This window comes from Heliangelus exortis, chromosome 1, assembly GCF_036169615.1.
Source record: "Heliangelus exortis chromosome 1, bHelExo1.hap1, whole genome shotgun sequence".
Lineage (NCBI taxonomy): Eukaryota > Metazoa > Chordata > Aves > Apodiformes > Trochilidae > Heliangelus > Heliangelus exortis.
In genome coordinates, this window is record NC_092422.1 from 175,469,510 (window position 1) to 175,487,744 (window position 18,235).

The following is an 18,235-nucleotide window of genomic DNA, read 5'->3' on the forward strand; positions in this document are numbered from 1 at the left end:
TATGTGCCTAAAATAGCTGATGCTAAAACCTAAGCCACAAAAGCAAACAAAATACAACTTAGTCCAGAAAGCTAGTTCTTTTCTCCAACTTCATCAGCAAGATCCTTTTGCCCCTCATTTTCTTTAAATACGTGCAAAACCCCTTCAGACCAATAGTTCTGTACTAACAGGCAGAAATACCATCACTGCTTCATTCCTTCCTTTGCAGAAATATCTCAATGTTTTTTAGACTAATACAACATCTGAAGGTCTTCATATAAAAAAGCTTCAATAAACACAATTCATCTTTTTCTAAGGATAAGTGCAAGAAAAAAATCACTGCTTTTCTCACACTAGTGTGTGCTTCCACTATGGGTCAAACAATTGCTCTGCGTTAAGGGAAGGGAAACATTTTCAGGATGCCTGTAAATGCTCACCATAGATTTGATCAAAACAAAGAAACGTTATCATGAGTAGATCTCCACTGGCAGATGTTTACAGGGTTATTTTACATATAATTCTCTCTCATTTTCAGTCTCTGTAGAACTCCTTAACAGCCTATTATCAGCCACTCTGATTATGCCCAAGCAGGGGGTTTGCCTCACACCATAACCACCTCAAGCGGTTGCCAAACTCCACACGGGGAATCTTTTCTGCACACCCCATGCAGCACAGAGAAGGAAGTTGTCCCAGGCCTCAAGAGGAGAGGGAAGGCAGGCTACATGAACAAGACTGACCAAAGCAGCCCAGTTAGGTTTGGGAGAGGACTGCCTACAGCTCCTGATGCACATCTGACCAGCAACGTGCAGCCAGTACACTGGCAGTTCAAGATTTGATACTGAAGGAGGATGGTATCTCCAGGACTACTGCTGAAGATGAACAGCATCAGGGAAAGGTTTTCTCTTACTGTTTAGAAAACTGGAGAGGCTAAACTTGGATTGAAGGAAGAAATTTCTTGTGGTAATGGTAGTGAGTCACTGAAACAGGTTGTCCAGAGACAACAATGTTTCATCATTGGAGTGTTCAAAGACAGGTCCAACAGAGCTCTGAGGAACTTATCTAGAGAAATATGTCCCAGCCAGTGGCATGTGGGTTGGACTAGATCATCTTTAAGATCCCTTCCAAACCATGCTATGACTCAATGACATGGGACCTCTGCTCTTTCTTATTGTTAATTTTGGTTGTTTTCTACTGTTTGTTCACTTTTAAAAAACTCTCCTAAATCCTGCCCTCTGAGCCAGACACCGACAGTCTATTAATTGGTATTGTACACAAATCTCTTGCCTCATCAATTTACACTATGTCAGGTTTTTTCCTATTGCCTGGCTGTGGCAGACAGCAACTTAGTTTGCTATGGACTACAGCATCTGAATTTAAATAGAAATTTAGTTAAATATGATCTTTGTAGCACAGGCAAACAGGGACAAAAACTAAGTCCGATTTTAAATTCCAAAAACCTCTCATAGGGCTAACTGCTACAGATCCTGCATTTAACATTCAAATGTAAACAGCATGGAGTAATTATGGCTTGGAACCATGTATTTAAAATGAAGCAGCAAGAAAACAAGGAAAAACACATACAAGGAAAAACATAACATTTCTTGCAGGTGCACAACACTTTAAGTACAGAGTTGAAAACCTGAAAACTTGCAATCATGATAATACTGAAAAATTAAAAATTGTTTACGGTATTTCAAAGATGCATTACACTTCTCTGCACCCATTTTACTCATATCTATGACTATACATGAAAGAGTAAATAATTAGTACTGTGAATTTAGCTCAAGGTACCTTTAACAGGTATGTATATTAAAGGCAGTGAATGAACCTCTTGGGGTTCTGCACAAGAGCATTTTCCAGTTGCCACAAAAGAGCATGCAAGAACTGAAGGATAAAAGATTAGCTACTATTTTACTAATAACTTTTTAAAAAATCATTGAAATATGCACAGAAACACTTTATTTCATAAATCACTTTCTCACTTAATTTTACACTTAGCAGTGTGTCCAATATAATTACTCATAATAAATTGCCATATGATTGAATTTTCTCTTTATCCAAAAAGTATCATCAACATCTGATGTTCTACCAATTAGAATCTGTCTCAATGACTGTAATGGAATTTTCAAAAAAAATAGTCTTGTGGTAACTCTGAGAGAATGATTACAGAAAGAGAAGTGTAAACATTCCCATACCTCAACTAAAGCTGAAAGAATAAATAATTCTTCAAGACAATTTTAATTATATGTGTAGGAAATGAATCATGCTAAATTTCTGGAAGTGTGGTGAGATGCTAGGGAGAGATTATGCAAAACAAGAAATTATCCATCTCTGGAGAGTTAATGTAACTTTTCCTAGTAGTTGTTTTCTTATTAGATTTTTGAGATAAATTAAAAACAATGTACAAATATTAATTAAAAGTCTTAAAAAAAAAGGCATGATACCAGAGGATATGGCAAGAAAATTGACGAGTGTACATCTTCCCAAATAGTCTTCACAGAGGAGCATGACTCTTATAACAGTGAAATTGATGCTAAAATTTTAATTTATTTATTAAGTATGTAAATTACTCTTTTAGCAAGTATTACTAGAAAAGTGAATTGAAGACTGAGCTACAAGTTCCTAAATCCTAGAAACCTACTCTTAGATTTTAAGATTACAAATTATGAACAAACCTAGTAATTATAGATAGACTTAGTGACTCGAAACACCTACAACTAGTGATCCAGGATTTATGCCAAATCCTCAAAACAAACTTACTCTTTCATGTTCAGAGTTCAAGAGTTGGGTATGGAAAATCAGCTCCAGCAGAGAGAATAGTTTGGCTTTGCAAAGACTATTGTATGAAGTCTGAAACCCCAACTACTGCATAGGATTAAAAGGAAATTAATTCTCAGAGCAAAGTAATTAATATGCAGACCACATATTTGTTTCCTTCCATGCCAGATAAAATTGAACTGCATCTCAGTAACTAAATATAAGGCAATTAACAATGAAGCTGGTTAGATGTTGTATGAGAGAGATAAGCAAGATGTCCATAACACAAACTACTAACATCAGCAAACAGGAGATGTGCTGGGTCATATGTGGAAGTTAGAGATACAAAGGTATCAGAGCACAGCAGCACCAAAACACACATGAAGTACCAGAGATTAGTGTTTTCAACAAATACCTAATGAAGCAAATGAAAAAGCCACAGGAGACATATAAGCAATGATATGAGAATACATGGTAAGATGTGTAAAGTTTGACTAAAATGCACTGAAGAAGAGTAGTAGCTTGAACGAAATCTCCAGCTGGATGCCACCTCTGCAAAGTTCATTAAACCTAATATTGCATAAAACTAACTATCACAACAATTAATAGAAATTAAAAATTACTTGCAAATGCTAACTCAAATGGCACAACTGGAGAAGGTTGTGCAAGTGTGGAAGGAGATCTCTCAAGAATGGAAAACAGAATTAGTGGGTGGAATAAACAACAACTACAAGAAGAGACTGAAAAAAGAAATTAGAGCTGGTAGGATTTTACAGTTTATTAACAAGGGATGAAGACCCCACTAGCCCATGGTGTCACAGACTTGAGAGTGATGCAAAGATACTTGGAGCACACCTGGAAGGTCACAGCAAATCATAAGAGCTGCCCCACCTCTGTGGAATGAAGGGAACAGGAGATTTCTCTTGATAAAAAACTGCACGGTAACTAAAAATCAGATGATGCATGCCTCAAGATGGTAACTTACAATTGAAGAGCTGATTAAAAGAGGTAAGTTTTTTATCACCAGGCAGTTTTCATTTTGTATTTTCTTTTTTTGTTGCTGTTTTTCCAAAAGTGTGGATATTTTTCAATTCAGTTTATCTCTTGTGCCCAGGCAGTGGATTTTAACTTTTAAAGCAGCAAAAGTAGAGTAGGAGGAAGCTATTTCAAGAAGGTTTGGAAGCTCACAGCCTTTGAGGCTTAAAATTAATTTCCTTATATCTGCATTAAAAGAAATCCTATGAACTTTTTAAAGAAAACAGGAAAGAAAAGGCATAACTTACCTCATAGTAACTTCGCACAGCATTGCAAAATGCTTCATCTGCTACAATTTGTGTCTCCCCATTCAAAAAGGCCTGGAAACGTTCCCTCAGTACCTGCAGCTGCTGCTTATTGAGCTGTGCAAGAAAAAAAAAAGGAGAGGGGAAAGAACAACAATAAATAGTTAGTCTCAAAGTAAAAATAGGCAGCACTATACACACTTGGAAGATGTGAACAAGGAAAAAAAGGCAGAGGCTTTCTGGCTACTGAGTCACAGCTCTTGAGATTCCCACCTGGGCAAGGCAGGTACACAGATTGCAAGTAAATTTCTACTCTTTCCCTTGTGTCCTCAGGATGCTATGGGTAAGTGTGTATGGATATTTCTTCTGAGTAATAATATTTTATATGCTTATGCTGAATAAAATAGCTCACCTTCCTCATGGCAGAAGCATCAGCAAATAAAATTTAGACCTTAGCTATAGTCTTCAAATATTTCCAGTTTATTTCATCCTTCAAATAGGTGAAAAACAACTAAAAATGCTGCCATGTTTTGGAGTAATCTAGGAGTTACCATTGGCAGGTTTTAACAAGCATGCTCAGTGTCAAGTAAATGGATAAAACATGCTCCCTGTGAAGAAAACAGATATCTAGCCAGTGATGTAACACCACTCTGAATTATGTGAAACAACCCATCTCAAGGAACAGCAGCCACAAGACTCCAAGACTGATACCAAACTACATTTGGTGAATTTCATATGAGTGCACTTTTTAAAAAGACTCCTAGAAGGTAACATTAAATGACTAAACCTCATAATCAACCCATTTTATTTAACGTTATGGGAAAAAGCAAAATCTGTAAACTCTACAGGGATTCAGGCTTTTGCCAAGGTTCCTATCAACTCTTAAAATATTTGGTAAGATATTTCTCCTTATCAAATCTGTGAGAATTTAGAAAGCTACATAAAAGGAATCTGCCACTAACATGCAGTATAACAAAGCAACAGTTAATAGTTGTTTTGCTTTACCAGAACTTTAAAATTAATGCAAAGCCTTTATTACAGAGAATTTTCCTGAACTTTAAAATTAACACTACAAAATTTCAAACACAACTAATAGAGAAGGGTTTTTTTATCCTTCTTGTATTTTGCTTAGAAAAAAAAGATTTAAAAAAAAAGTATAGCCAGAAATTAAAAATATTTTCCCAGAGGGCAAAAAGTTGTATTTGTAATAGTAACATTAACCCAACCTGCAACATTAACCCAATCACATAATTCTTCCTTACAGAAGAACTTTTTGGGCATCTACAGTAAGTTTGGTGACCTTATGCTTTCGGGTCTCTGGTGTCAACACTTTGAAGCCATTTATGCTACCACAATGTTTCAAGATTAGAAAAATTACTGCTATCTTGTTTCATTTCTACCTTCATCCCTATTTCCATCATATCAAGGAGAATTTTTATCCTACATAAAAGTTTGCTAAGCTATACGCTTCTATGAAACATAGCAATTTACTCCAAAACTCTCTTCAAATTGAATACAAACTTGAAAGCTGTGCTATTCTCACAGTGAGAAAAAGTATAGATGTCATCTGAACACTTGATATGAGAAGTCCCCTGAAAAATGGTGAAACATAGGCAGTAGCAATGCAAAGCCAAAGATCTGTGCCCTTGAAAAAAAATCCAAACTAGCTAAAAATACATAATTCTGTTCCTCAACTTAACAAAACATTTAGCAATACAGAACAAGCACCAAGAAACCTCTACAGCAGAAAATGCCTCCCATGGAGACAAGCAAACTTCAACAGAGGTTGCTGTGACTTGGAAAATTTCCTGCACAATCTCTTAAGAGCAGCAGCCCAACATTGACACATTGCCAGCCTGGAAAAATGCTGGTTAAAATTCAGTGGCAGAGAAGTATTTTTACTGTGTCTGAACATACACCAAAAAAGGCATCTATGCACCTCTTGGTTCCTTGCTCAGAATATGCACCACAGAGGTCAGCTGTTCCTAACAAAAATCAAACTTTATTCCCATTCATACCATAGCTCTTTCCCTTCATTCCCTTCTTCTTCTCTTATTTTCTAAAGATACAAGCTGAGATATCAGAAAATGTATATTATTAATGATGGTCAGGAGTTCTTTTAGCATGCACTTATTCTCACAGAGGACTTAAGAAAGAGCCAAGCAGTCCCACAGACAGTGCACCACTACTGAGCAAGCAGCTCCTTCATCCCATGGAACAGTCCCAGCTCTGCCCCCAGAACATGTGGGCTTCCTGCCAAGGCAATTATGGAAATGTGTTTTCATGCTTGCAGACTTCATTCTTTAGGTGATTTGCTTGTCTATGACCCTCGTATCAAACAAAACCATTACGAATAAGTCAATGAAATATAAATTAAATTCCAACTTCCTCGTTTCTAACCATTACACTTCAGCAAACTGAAATGACTTTAATATATTTATTATAAAGCTTCTTTCATATTCGCTGCTTCAGGTAGTCAGTAATTCCAAGGGTTGAGTGGCATTTTAGGATTAGTGTATGTTTCTCAAATTACTTTAAAATGTGTCATTTATGGATTTTTTAAGGAAAAATCTGGACATGAAGGGGAAGACTTCTGCAAAACTAAAAAATAATAATTACACTGGAAAATATGAGGTTATACCCTGCACTAAGCATGATTTGAAGTCTATTTTACAGGTCCCAAGTACTGATGTATTTAGAGATACAGTTGCATTAAAGTCAAGATAGAGAATACTTCATAGTACTCTACTGTTGTGTATTGTTCCTCTACTTTTCTATTTTCAGAATATTGAGCGTACAGTGAATTCTCACTCATTATTTTTTTATATTGGTAATTTTGATGGTTTAATTAACACCCACCAATTTGCAGCCAAGTGCCTTTAAAAATGAAACAAAACAAAACTATCAGTGAAGACAGTATCTTAGAAATGCAGGGGAAGAGGGTGAGAGAAGGGAAGGGAAGTCTAATTGCATCAGAATGCCATCATAGCAAATAGAAATTAAAAAAAAAAGCATCTGTACAGGACATTAACTGTTGGCCAAACTGCTCAACCTACCCAAGGCTGAGCTGCCTTTGAAGTTGTCCATCTTGGTTAACATGGAACAAGAGATGTGGACATCATGCACAACCCACATCCTAACTGAAATGCTTAATCTTGAAGGCAAAAACTCTGGCCAGATTATGTCTGGTAGAAGTTCACCTAAAGGAGCTGCAAATCTACCTGCAGTAGGATTACCTTGCCATTGCACATGCCCTTTCCACCTTTCCTCCATGCAATACAGGTCAGATCGATGTTTTCAGTCCCTCACTACTTCTTTACACCTTTACTCTCTGTGCCTCTGTATTTGAGTTTCAATTCTAACAGAAAGAACAATGACCAGTTCATAAAAATTGATGCTACTGCTTGTACACCCAGATTTAAACTGAACTCTATCACCTGCAGTTTACAGCAAAGCTTCATTGATTCTTGTTTTCCATCGATCTGCTTCAGTTTTGTATTGCTTATTTGGATTTCACATTTCATTTATACCACATTCAGTGGTATAAAAACTGGTGTTCTATGTGATGCCTCATAAATAACTACTTCTGTGTCATGAGAGAATATATAACAAACTCCAGCAACTCAGAATATCAGGTTTCATAGCATTCTACAGAATGATAGACAACTTTAAAGGAAAACAAGGGTAACTGCCTTCAAATTTGCTTTTTCTTTACTGCATCCACTCAACATAAAAATTTCTCTGCCCCTCCATTCTTGTGCCTCTAACAAAAGGTAGCATTTATTTTTTACTTTACATTTGTTAACCTTAGGAAATTACCAAAAAATGAAAGTATATACTCAAGATACAATAAACTTTTCAGAGCTACTTAATTAAGAATAACTTTCTTTTCTTTTTTTTTTTTTTTTTAAGTTGCGGTAACACTTTCACTTTTGGTTATTTACAGAATAACACAAAGGTACCAAAAGAGCCTCAGTCAACTATTAAAAAAAAAAATCTCACATTGCCTTTAATATTTTAAAGAAGTCTTTTATATCCCAATATATTCCAGTACTAATTTAAAGATTTGCTTTTTCCCTTCTAGAATAAAACTTGGGTATGAAAACCTAGAGGCATTTATGGTTCCACTCATACCTTAAAACAATTTCAATAAATGAATTTTACAAAGAGTGTAAATTCTTAGTTTTTAAGAAGTTGTATTTCAAACAGATCTGGCAGTTTAGGGAATAGTTTCAATGCCATAGGTTTTACCTCATTAAATAATAAACACCCACATTTTGAAAGAAATATGAAGTGTGCATGTACTTGTAACAGTAATACTGTTTATCTTCTCTTTGAAAGAAAGAAGGAAGAAATAAAACCCCAGCTTCACAGAGCTGGATGCTGGATTCAGAGAATCTCTAACCTAAGTACACAGCGCAGCTCACTGCTGCCCTAAACCCATGCAGCCAACAGCAGCCGACAAAGGCACCATTCACAGCACAACTGACCCCAAGGAAATTCCGGCCCTTAAAATGAAAAACGTCGCCTGTGTGTTGGCCACAAGCAGCCTCCACCCCTGTGCCCCTGAGCCCTAAGAATGCTGCTCTGCAATCACTGCCTGCGGCTGACCCCATCCCCGCAAGCGCAGGCAGCCCAAGAGCTGACACCGGAGGAGCAACGCTCTGAACCATTGCCACCTTGTGGCAATTTTAGAAATCTAGCAAAGAAATGACCGCAGGTTGCACATCTCCACACTCGGAACTGAGATCTGCGTGTCAATAAGCCCCTGACCTTAACACAAGCGACAGCATCGCTGCTTCTCTACACCCGCACTGCAGTGTGAAATTACCCTCTCTCTGACCATCTGGGTATTTTCAGAAAATAGCAGGAGGTGATGGCTGCAAATGAAGAGAGAGATAGATGAAATATTTCTTACCCAGAATACAAAAATAAAAGGCTATGGAGGAGCCAACCAAAGAGCCACTCCCCAAATTCTTAGATGCAATATATATGATATGGAACACTAAACATGACTCAAATCCCTGAAAACTTCCCTAAAAATAAGACGCTTTATTATTTCCAAACTTTGCCATTTTGTCCAATTCCTTCCACAGCAGGAGCTGCTTTTTGATAACTTTAGCCAAAATTATCCTTTTTTTTTTTTTTTGAAAGGAGAGTGGAAAAAGAAATACCCGATGAGTGTTCCTACAAATAGCTGTCTCTTCCATTTCAGTCAGTAGATAAAAATTTGCATCTCCTGAATGAACAGAAATTAAGGCACAAAGAAATCCATTTCCATTCCACTTACACACTTCTTAACTTTGTTTAAGAGAAAGAAGAGCATAACTTTGTTTCTTGTCCTGCCAGGTTTTTTCAAAGATGAAAAAAAAAAAAAAAATTAAAGAAGAGTAGAAACTAGGCCAAGGTCTAACTTTCTGATGTTTGAAATTGTGTTTTGTTGTAGGATAATCCATCGCACTTGTCCATACCCTCGCCCAGAGCCAGACTTAGATGATACAAGAGGTCAATCAACTTACAGCAACACTGAATTTAACACACCACTTGCAGGATGAAAAAAAATTCAAATACCGACAATACCCCAGCAATTCAAACAGACCCTATGTTCAAGGCCCTATATGTTTAACAGGTCTGCTTGCACACCAAACCAAGCTTTCAACTTGAGCTCCACATGCCTACAGAAGGAGCATGCATGAACTTCATGTGGTTTTTGATGTATTTTTTTAAGATTTTTGAATTAAGGCAGAGTGAAATCACATGAAAGGTAGCTGGTTAAGAGTGCAGATCCCCCTGTTCTCTCCACCTCACATCCTCCAACCTCAGTAGTGTGCTCACAGATGTGGAGCTCAGTGAATCCCTTCCTGCATCTCTTCTACAGAGTCTCCCAGCTCAGCTGGGTGGGGGTACTGCTGAACTCATGACAGAAGGCTTTCCTCTTCTCAGATGAGCCTTAGGAACAGCAGGACAGCACCTAGCAACACCTGAAACAACTCTCACTCCATTGTTGAGCAAGACTCAAGAGCTTTCATCCCTGATCACCCCTGCCATAACCCCAGCTATCCACCACCACCCATGGTGATGGAGAGGGCTTTATCCACAGGGCTGGACTCTAGAAAGCCACACAGACATTTCCACTATGACAGCACAGGGTATGGCACAGAGCCTTAGGCTGAACCCATCATTATCCTCTCCTTCCAGAAAAACAAAATGCCTGTGCCACATCATTGGCTGTAAATAAGTTTCATCTCACACTGGTGATGAGAATAAGCCTGCAAAGCAAGCAGAGTTATTTCCCCTCCTTCCCCCCACCTTGACTCCTCTTCCAGTATGAAGAGAATATTACTTGCATTTCAGAGCAAAGACTCAGAGACTTAATTTATAGTGAATTACAGGAAAGATTTTCTTCTGAGGAAGAAGGCTAAATAAATAGTATTAGAGAATTTCAATATTAAGAGAGGTGAAATAGCTGTGGTTACTTTGCTGAGTTATGCAAGTGTACAATGGTGGTCCTATACAGCAGGTGGGTGGCACACAACATACAGGCTTTTACAATTCACTGCATAAACCAGTTTGATTTTCTAAGTACTGGATAAATATTTTGCTGTCACTTAGCAACCTTAGCTGTTCTTTGACTTTCTTAAAGTTGAAGTTATTCCAAGTAAAACAATATATGTAAGGATTCTGTTTGCTGTCACTCAGCACAGACTACACTGTGGTACATACTCATGCTTCACAGAATCAAATATTACATTTCTAAAATTAGCTGATATATTTATTAAAAAACCCTTTCTTGTTCTTAATAGAACAAGCACAACACAGCATTTACCTTTTGTGGGTCTGCCACTGGTTTAAAAAGCAGAAAGACTAACAATAATGTAACAGTAATTTTCAGGGTATTTAAATTAGAAATACTTCCTGTATTATTAAATCTGAAACTTTAAATACTTTTGCTGGCCATACCAGCATATTCAAGATCCCTAGACAGGCCTGTAAGACACTTCATGAGGAACAGAGGGCTTAGGGGGGTTGGTTTTCTTCAGGAAGTAGAGCGATGGGACAAAAATCACAGGCAGTGAACAAAAGCAGTCACATTTATGTAAAGGAATTCAAGCATTCCACACTGACCACCAAAATATAGACATATACAGTGTCCAAAATTGTCAGATTGGCCACTTGAGAGGAAGAGAAAAATAAATTATTTGATAACAAAGAGAAACAATTTTTTATTTTTTTATTTGTCAGGCTTCCTAATTTTTGGACAGAAGAACACAAAGATATAAAGAAATGCATAAATAATTTAACTACTTAAAAGTTCCTTGTAACAGTGGTAGATTTCTTTATTGTTGAAAAAAATTGTCAACCTTGTACAGATTATGCCACATCAGGAAAGAAAGCATCAGCTATATGTTTGTCCTAAATGCAGTATCACACCCCAGCAAAAGCAAGCTATCTCCTCTGAGATGAGGCTGTCAAGTGCAGTTGCAATCATTTTCTTTGTACCTACTCCTACTACCCAAGATTTGCTGGAGATTTTGACTGACAATCACCAGCTAGATTTATATTATTCTATTTGTTTCTTCTGGGTAGCAGACTTCACTGATTCTCTGCTCTCAGTCTTGAGTGGCTGCACAGACACATTGCAGCTAGACCAGCTGCATCTTGCTGTCCCTGGTGTCACCAGGGTTTGGGGCCATGTCCCCTGCAGTGCACACACTGGCACTGTGGATTTACTTCCTTGAGGTTGCCAGAGCCTCAGGGACACCACTCACACCTGACAGCTGTGCAAGCAAAGCTTCCAGCCAAGAAAGATGGTGATGGCTCAGAAGGGTGACCACGAGAACTATGCCTAGCAGAGATGCACACAGTGATCCTTGCCCGTGGTAGGATCCTCATTTACCAATGCCTCTCCAGAAATGGAAATCAAGGAAAGTTTTAGAGGTAACTGCTGCAAACAGGTAGAGAGATTCACAGCTCTGACTCTCAGTTGATGTCATCAACAGAGTTGCTGTTGGACTGAATGCATTTACATCACTTCCTACAGCTCAGCTCCTGTCTTCCTCCTCTGCATCTACATCATCTTTTCCACCCTGTACCAACTGTGCAGCCCCAGAACTGTGTCAGAACTATGTGCTCCAAGGAATTAGCCTTCTTACTTTGCAAAACTTCTCTACATATAAATTAAGCTACCAGAAACAGCTTTTTCATACCTCAGAAGCATTGCACTGAAAAGAGCTTTGGTTGCCAACAACTTTACACCAGGATATTTTGCCAGCAAATATCTAGAAGTGTAGCTGCGAAAGCTACAGCACAGTTGCTTGAACTACCAGAAGCAAAACTCATGTTCATCCTACTCATCCTACCCAACCTACTCTAATCTTTCCAAGACTTTCATGTTCCATTTTAGCCCACTTTCTAAGGAGACTCTGTGATCATACAATCCATCCTTGGCTGGACAAATGTCAGCTTTTTCCCCACACATGTAACTTTTTCATGCACTTCTCAGTTTCTATCAGTTCTAAGAAATAGGGTTTCACAGATAACAAGATTTTCCTTTCTCTGAAAAATAAGATTGAAAAGAAACCTCAGTTATTCCTTTCAGTGATGGAAATGCAAGTAAAACTGAGAGACTGTAATTTCTGCTCAGCACCTGGCAAATACAAGTTACAGTCCTATCACACTCTGTGACATGTTTCAGGCCTAGTCTGGTATAAATCCAAGGAATAGAAAGGATAACAAGAAAAGTTGGAATAAAATTCAGAACAAAGTAACCACTTTATTCTGAGTTCTGATCATGTTTAAGAATTATTTTACTAATTTAGGTAATTTTACCAAATGTTTTCCACAAAAATTTATCAACTTTCATTAATAAGTAGAACTGTGTCTATACCCCACCTAGCTTCTCTGTAAAGGCTGTGAAACAGAGAAAGTTAGGACCCCTAGAATTCACCTAGTCAAACCTCCTCATGAAAGCAAGGCTAGATCTGAAGGTTTATTATGCTGTTCTGGACCTGGTCCAGACAAGCTTCACATATCTACAAGTATGATCACACTGCAGATTCTCTGTGTAAGCTCTTCAATGCTTCTTCTGAAGTGCCTACCCTGCAGCCTAATATCTAGTCAGAAGTTTTGGTGTTGTGGATCATGAGTACTCATTACTCTTTTCTTGGGCACCTCTAAAGACTCTGTCTCCTCCCCCTCTATAGCCCTCTCCTCCTTAAAGTCTACAAGACAGCAGCTAAACTCTTAACTTTCTCAATGTATATCTGCATTACAAACAGTTATTTTGGACTAAAGTTTTCTGGCTTCTCTAGAAGTAAACAGAAGCAGAAGCAGAACCCACTACTGAATAAGAACTCTGTAGGTTCAGGTCAATAAATTCATATTTTAAAACTAGTTTATTTACATGCCTTCAACTCCAACTAACAAATTAATCTCAAGAAAATTTAACAAGACTAGTGGGTAACAGACATGTATCAACACCTCGCCAAAGCATGTTGTAGGTAGCAAAATTCTGCTTTGGAGAACAGACAAGTTTATGGAAGAGGAATCTACTGCAGATTATATGCACCACAATACTACACGTTAGATTCAACCTCCACTCTCCTCTATCTGGTATAGAAAATCCCTGAGATTAATATAATTATGGAAATTAAACATACACTTGCTCCATTTGCAATCTCTGCCTCAGCATCTGATTAAGACCACAATTGGAAATATTTAGATGCACTTGTTTTTTCTGATCCAATTAACAAGCAGAAGAACCTAAAGAAACCGATAAAGTCTGGCCTGTAAGGACCTTACACCATACAGACACTTTACACATGACCACACAGAACCCAGTTTTGCTATGCTATGGTAGAACTAGGATGTTCAAGGAGCCATAATATTAAGGCCTGTATAAAAACCAAATAAATACTGTGCCTTCAGTTTTGCCTGGCAAGAACATCACTACTGTGAGAGAGCCTGCAGCTTTGAATGAGCTATCCAGGTATCACTTCATCTCATCTTATACACTTGTAGTTGTCACATACTCTTCTACCTTGGAAACATGTAGTGGAAGAAATTTCAACACTGAGATCCCTCCCCAGCCTCTCCAGTTGAGCCTTCAAGCATTTCCATCTCCTACTTTTTGAGAAGCCTCAGGAATCGTTTATCACAAACATCACCCAGATACTACCTGAGCAATAAATGCAAACATCTGCATAGGCATCACAATAAAATTCATCTGACAGACACATCTAAATCCCTGAATACATTTATTTCTCAGCACCTAATACAGTTTTGAACCAGCAACAGCAGATGATCTCACAAAAAACACTGTGATGAAGCTAAGCAACTGCACATGGCAACCAAGTCGCACAAACATTTCCTTAAGAGCAAAGAGAGTGCTTCTCATGAAAGTGCTCCATCTCTGACCTCCCAGTCCCATGACTCAGAGTCATCTCTGGGAACTAATTTTCATAAACCTAGAGGATTCAAGTACTCATGAACTCAAGGAAGTTTATTTTTGTATTGCATTACAAAAATCTACCAAAGAAATGTCCAATAAGTAGGTAAAAGCTTTACTACTTCCCCCCCAGTATCCATGTATGCTTTCCACAACTATCTGTTGTCTAACATAGTCTGCTGTAACATAATTCAGTGAACAATAATTATTCCCAGTTAGGAGTAAACTCTGAAATTTTACACTTGTATCTCAAACTTGACTACCTCACATGCCTAAAATTCCCTCTTCCTTCCCTCCCCTAATCATAAGGACATATCTAATAGAAAGTAATAATTTTCCCCCACAAATCTTGGTCTCTTTATATGTGAAGAGATCCAAGATATGATGGCCACAGCATTATTCAACATCTGCAGTCAATCTAATACACTCCAGAGAAAATTTTTAAACAAAAAAACCAAAACACTACTAGGTCTTGCTCATCAAGATATGCAGGAGATTCTCCAGCATTCGAAGACTTTAGTATGAAGGAACACCTTCTTGAAACAAATGTTGTAACAGAGAGAAAGATTTTGGAAAAAAAGGAATAACAGGATATATTTTAGAATGCATAAGCACTTAGTTTCAGATCCTCAAACAAGAAAAAGCCTTTGAAAATAGATGCAAAGGTAACACATGATCCTCAGGCATACTACAATCATTTTGTCAGACGTCTACATTCACCTGACTTAATTCATCCTGTCTATACCAAAATACACAGACATACTGTTCGTATTTATACACTTGGTCATACTGACCTGTATATGAAGCACTGCACAGTTAATCTCATTTAGGTTGTAAGTATTTGTATCATACACAACTATCATTCTCTATTTCATTTAAGTGTTATTTTAGTTGCATTTACATGCAATGCTCAAATCTGTTGACACCTTTTTGGGGTTTTTTCTTTCTGCAGCAACTTTATTAACAAGTAAAGTAAATTCAAACAGTGCAAATTCACTCACCTTTCTGGAAAAATGAGCTTGTCTCAGAACGGTGAACTCTAACATTAAAATGTAGAAGAAAAATGCAGTATATATTCTAAATAAATCTGTCAAGACTCCACACATTTCTTAAGAGAGGCCCAAGAGACTCATACATTAATTCTATCCAAAATTGTATTTCCCTAGGCAATCTTTATGTAACTAAGAGTCACATGGAAATACTTGATTAAAATTCCCTTAACTGGTGTTACACTGTCATTCTGGTATCTCTCACATGGTGCCCAGGTGTAAACCTGGGTTCAGTACACCCTTCCTCATAGGCTCACAATGTTGTCCATGCTCCAGTCCCCCTTTCCCTCCCTCACCACTCATGGATGGACACACTTCTTGACCAGGACTAGAAATCTAAACCAGCTTCAACTCAGTCCTCCTTTAAGGAATAGTTTTTCCTTCCTTCTAAATAAGCTCTGTGATCCAACTTTTCCTCAATTCAACACGAGCTACTGAAACTTATTATTTCTAATTCTACCTAATGAGCACAGCACCATTGTCTTCCAAAGATGTGATTATTCACCACTGCAAATACCTGCTCCTTTCTTTTGCCACGAAAAAAAGGTGACAGTTGACATATAAATGTCATATCACCTCTTCTACACAGATGCATTTTTCTAAATCAATTAACACAGAAACTTTGGGGTTTAGGTCCATAATACTCTTCCATTAAGATACTTATTAGGTTTTCAAAACAATGTTTAACTAAAACCTTCATGTCCTTCGCAGCTGTATCCTAATTACTCATTTCTCAGAGAACCCTTTTGTGCAAGCAGCAGGGACAAAAAGACACATTGCAATGCACAATACAAAGCAATGAGAGGAATTGAGTTCTGTGAAAACAGAGCATCAAAGTCTGGACAAATCTGGCCTTAACCTTGTCACTTCTCTACTTAAAAATAAGGAGGAATAAAGTCAGCAAAATTCTGCTTTCCCACAAGAAAGAGTACTGGAAGAAACTACCTTTCAAGTGATACTTCAGCTTAAAAAATAAAATAAAAAAAAAAGTTTAATCTCTAATTATAAATTAGAGCTTAGATTCACATAAAATTTCAGTATCAGTAATTCAGACTAAGAATTTAATTAAGGTGGTCTCCACTGCACAATAATGTTAGCATTAATTTAAAAAGTTATTAATCTGCACTTATTTCCATAGAAAGTTATTGGTAACATGTATTTCCTTTATTGAAGTCTTTGATGCCTTGAGGGAACAGAGTTAAATGGCTGAGTCAGTCAGTAAAACAGCAAACCAATTCCCTTACATCACGTTCTCCTCCATGCTCTGAATGTTAAACAGGACAGAATATTGAATACAAAAGCTGACTGTCTGCCAGCTGAAACATATCTCTTTACCATGCTGGATGTCTGGATAACTTACTCCTTCAATGAGTAAACCAAAGTAGTCACAACAAACAACAAGGTAGTATGGTATAATACTACAGATTTGTTTACTCCGTACATGCATATTCAACTGAACAATAAATATAGGCTGTTACTGGAACTCCTTCCCTAGGAAATATTTTTAAAATATTTAATATAATGAAGAAGATTGACTGGTAATGTTTCCTCTAAGGACTTGATTCTTACCCTGCACAGCATACAGCAAGTATGTTTTATTTGCCTCCTCTTTTTGTACAGCCTCAGGATATCAAATAACGAAGAACAAAGGCCCCAAGACATTCTCCCATATAACAATCCAAATAATCAGATTAGGCAAAAAGTTTTCAAAAACAAGTACTTTCATTACAGAAACATGTGAATCTGAAGATTTACCTATGATTACTTCTTTTTAAAAGACAGTAATTTTTATACTCATGGTAGGATTCACAAGTCTGCCAGAACAGCTCATGGCCGTGAAACCTCAGTATTCCTTTGTTCTATCAACAGCTCCTGCTTCCCTGCTGGGACGTGGAAGTGCAGCACACCTGTGGAACCAGGCTGGAAAGAGTGATAGAAAACTTGATAGTCTTATACTATTAATTTAGACTGCAGTAATTCTCAGGGCTCACTGTGGAATCGGGTTTGGTAAAACACATGACACCAGCAAGAAAAGGCAACAGTATCCAATGCAAGCTGGGTGGAGCAGGGATGGAGAGTACTAAATCGAAGCAAGAGAGTCAGGTTTCAGAAAAGTTCAGCAGCTTGTCACTTGCAGATAGAATAAAAAACTATCCTTTGACTCGATAAAGTAATCAAAATGTGGAAAACATTGTATAGCAACAATATTCTGCTGGTCCTCAGCTCAATCCAGGAATCAGCCAACAAGCGATCATGTGTATTTCCTCTTCTGTAATGATTGCTAGAGAATAAATCACTTAAAACAGTGTAATGGTTTCTTCTGGAATGACAGGACACAGCAATCAATTAGCTCCAATTTTACTACCTCCAAATTGTAACTCATACAGGAACATTTCTTTGTTCAGAGGACAGCACATCATCTCAACTTTTTCAGATAAATACATGACTAAGTCTAGAACTGTTACAAATATTCCTAAGTAGCTTGTCAGAGTGTTCATTAAGGCTTGAAAGAAACCTGGACTGACACAGTACTTCGGAAAATGTGCATTTGTAAAACTTAATGCAGAGGAGAAAAAAAAGATTCAGAGCAAAATCAAATAAATACTGCAAAAGTCTTACATTTCTGATGAGGACCTAGCTAAAGAAAACAGACAAGGAAAAGTTCCACACAATTACAGGGCATCTAGTTGTAAGAAATATTATTAAAATTCAACATCCATTTA

The 18,235-nt window shown here is 37.5% G+C and overlaps 1 protein-coding gene across 5 annotated transcripts in view; it reads right to left on the reverse strand.

Annotated features, from left to right (window-relative positions):
• Positions 1-18,235, reverse strand: part of CADPS2 (calcium dependent secretion activator 2) — a 281,939-nt gene that overhangs the window by 217,855 nt on the left and 45,849 nt on the right. For all 5 annotated transcript variants that reach the window (XR_011723932.1, XM_071733753.1, XM_071733756.1 and 2 more), the window contains exon 2: positions 4,020-4,133. Coding sequence is in view for 4 of the 5 variants with exons in the window: in XM_071733753.1 (XP_071589854.1) it covers positions 4,020-4,133 (114 nt within the window). In the remaining variant the exon portion in view is untranslated. The remainder of the gene's footprint in view (positions 1-4,019; positions 4,134-18,235) is intronic.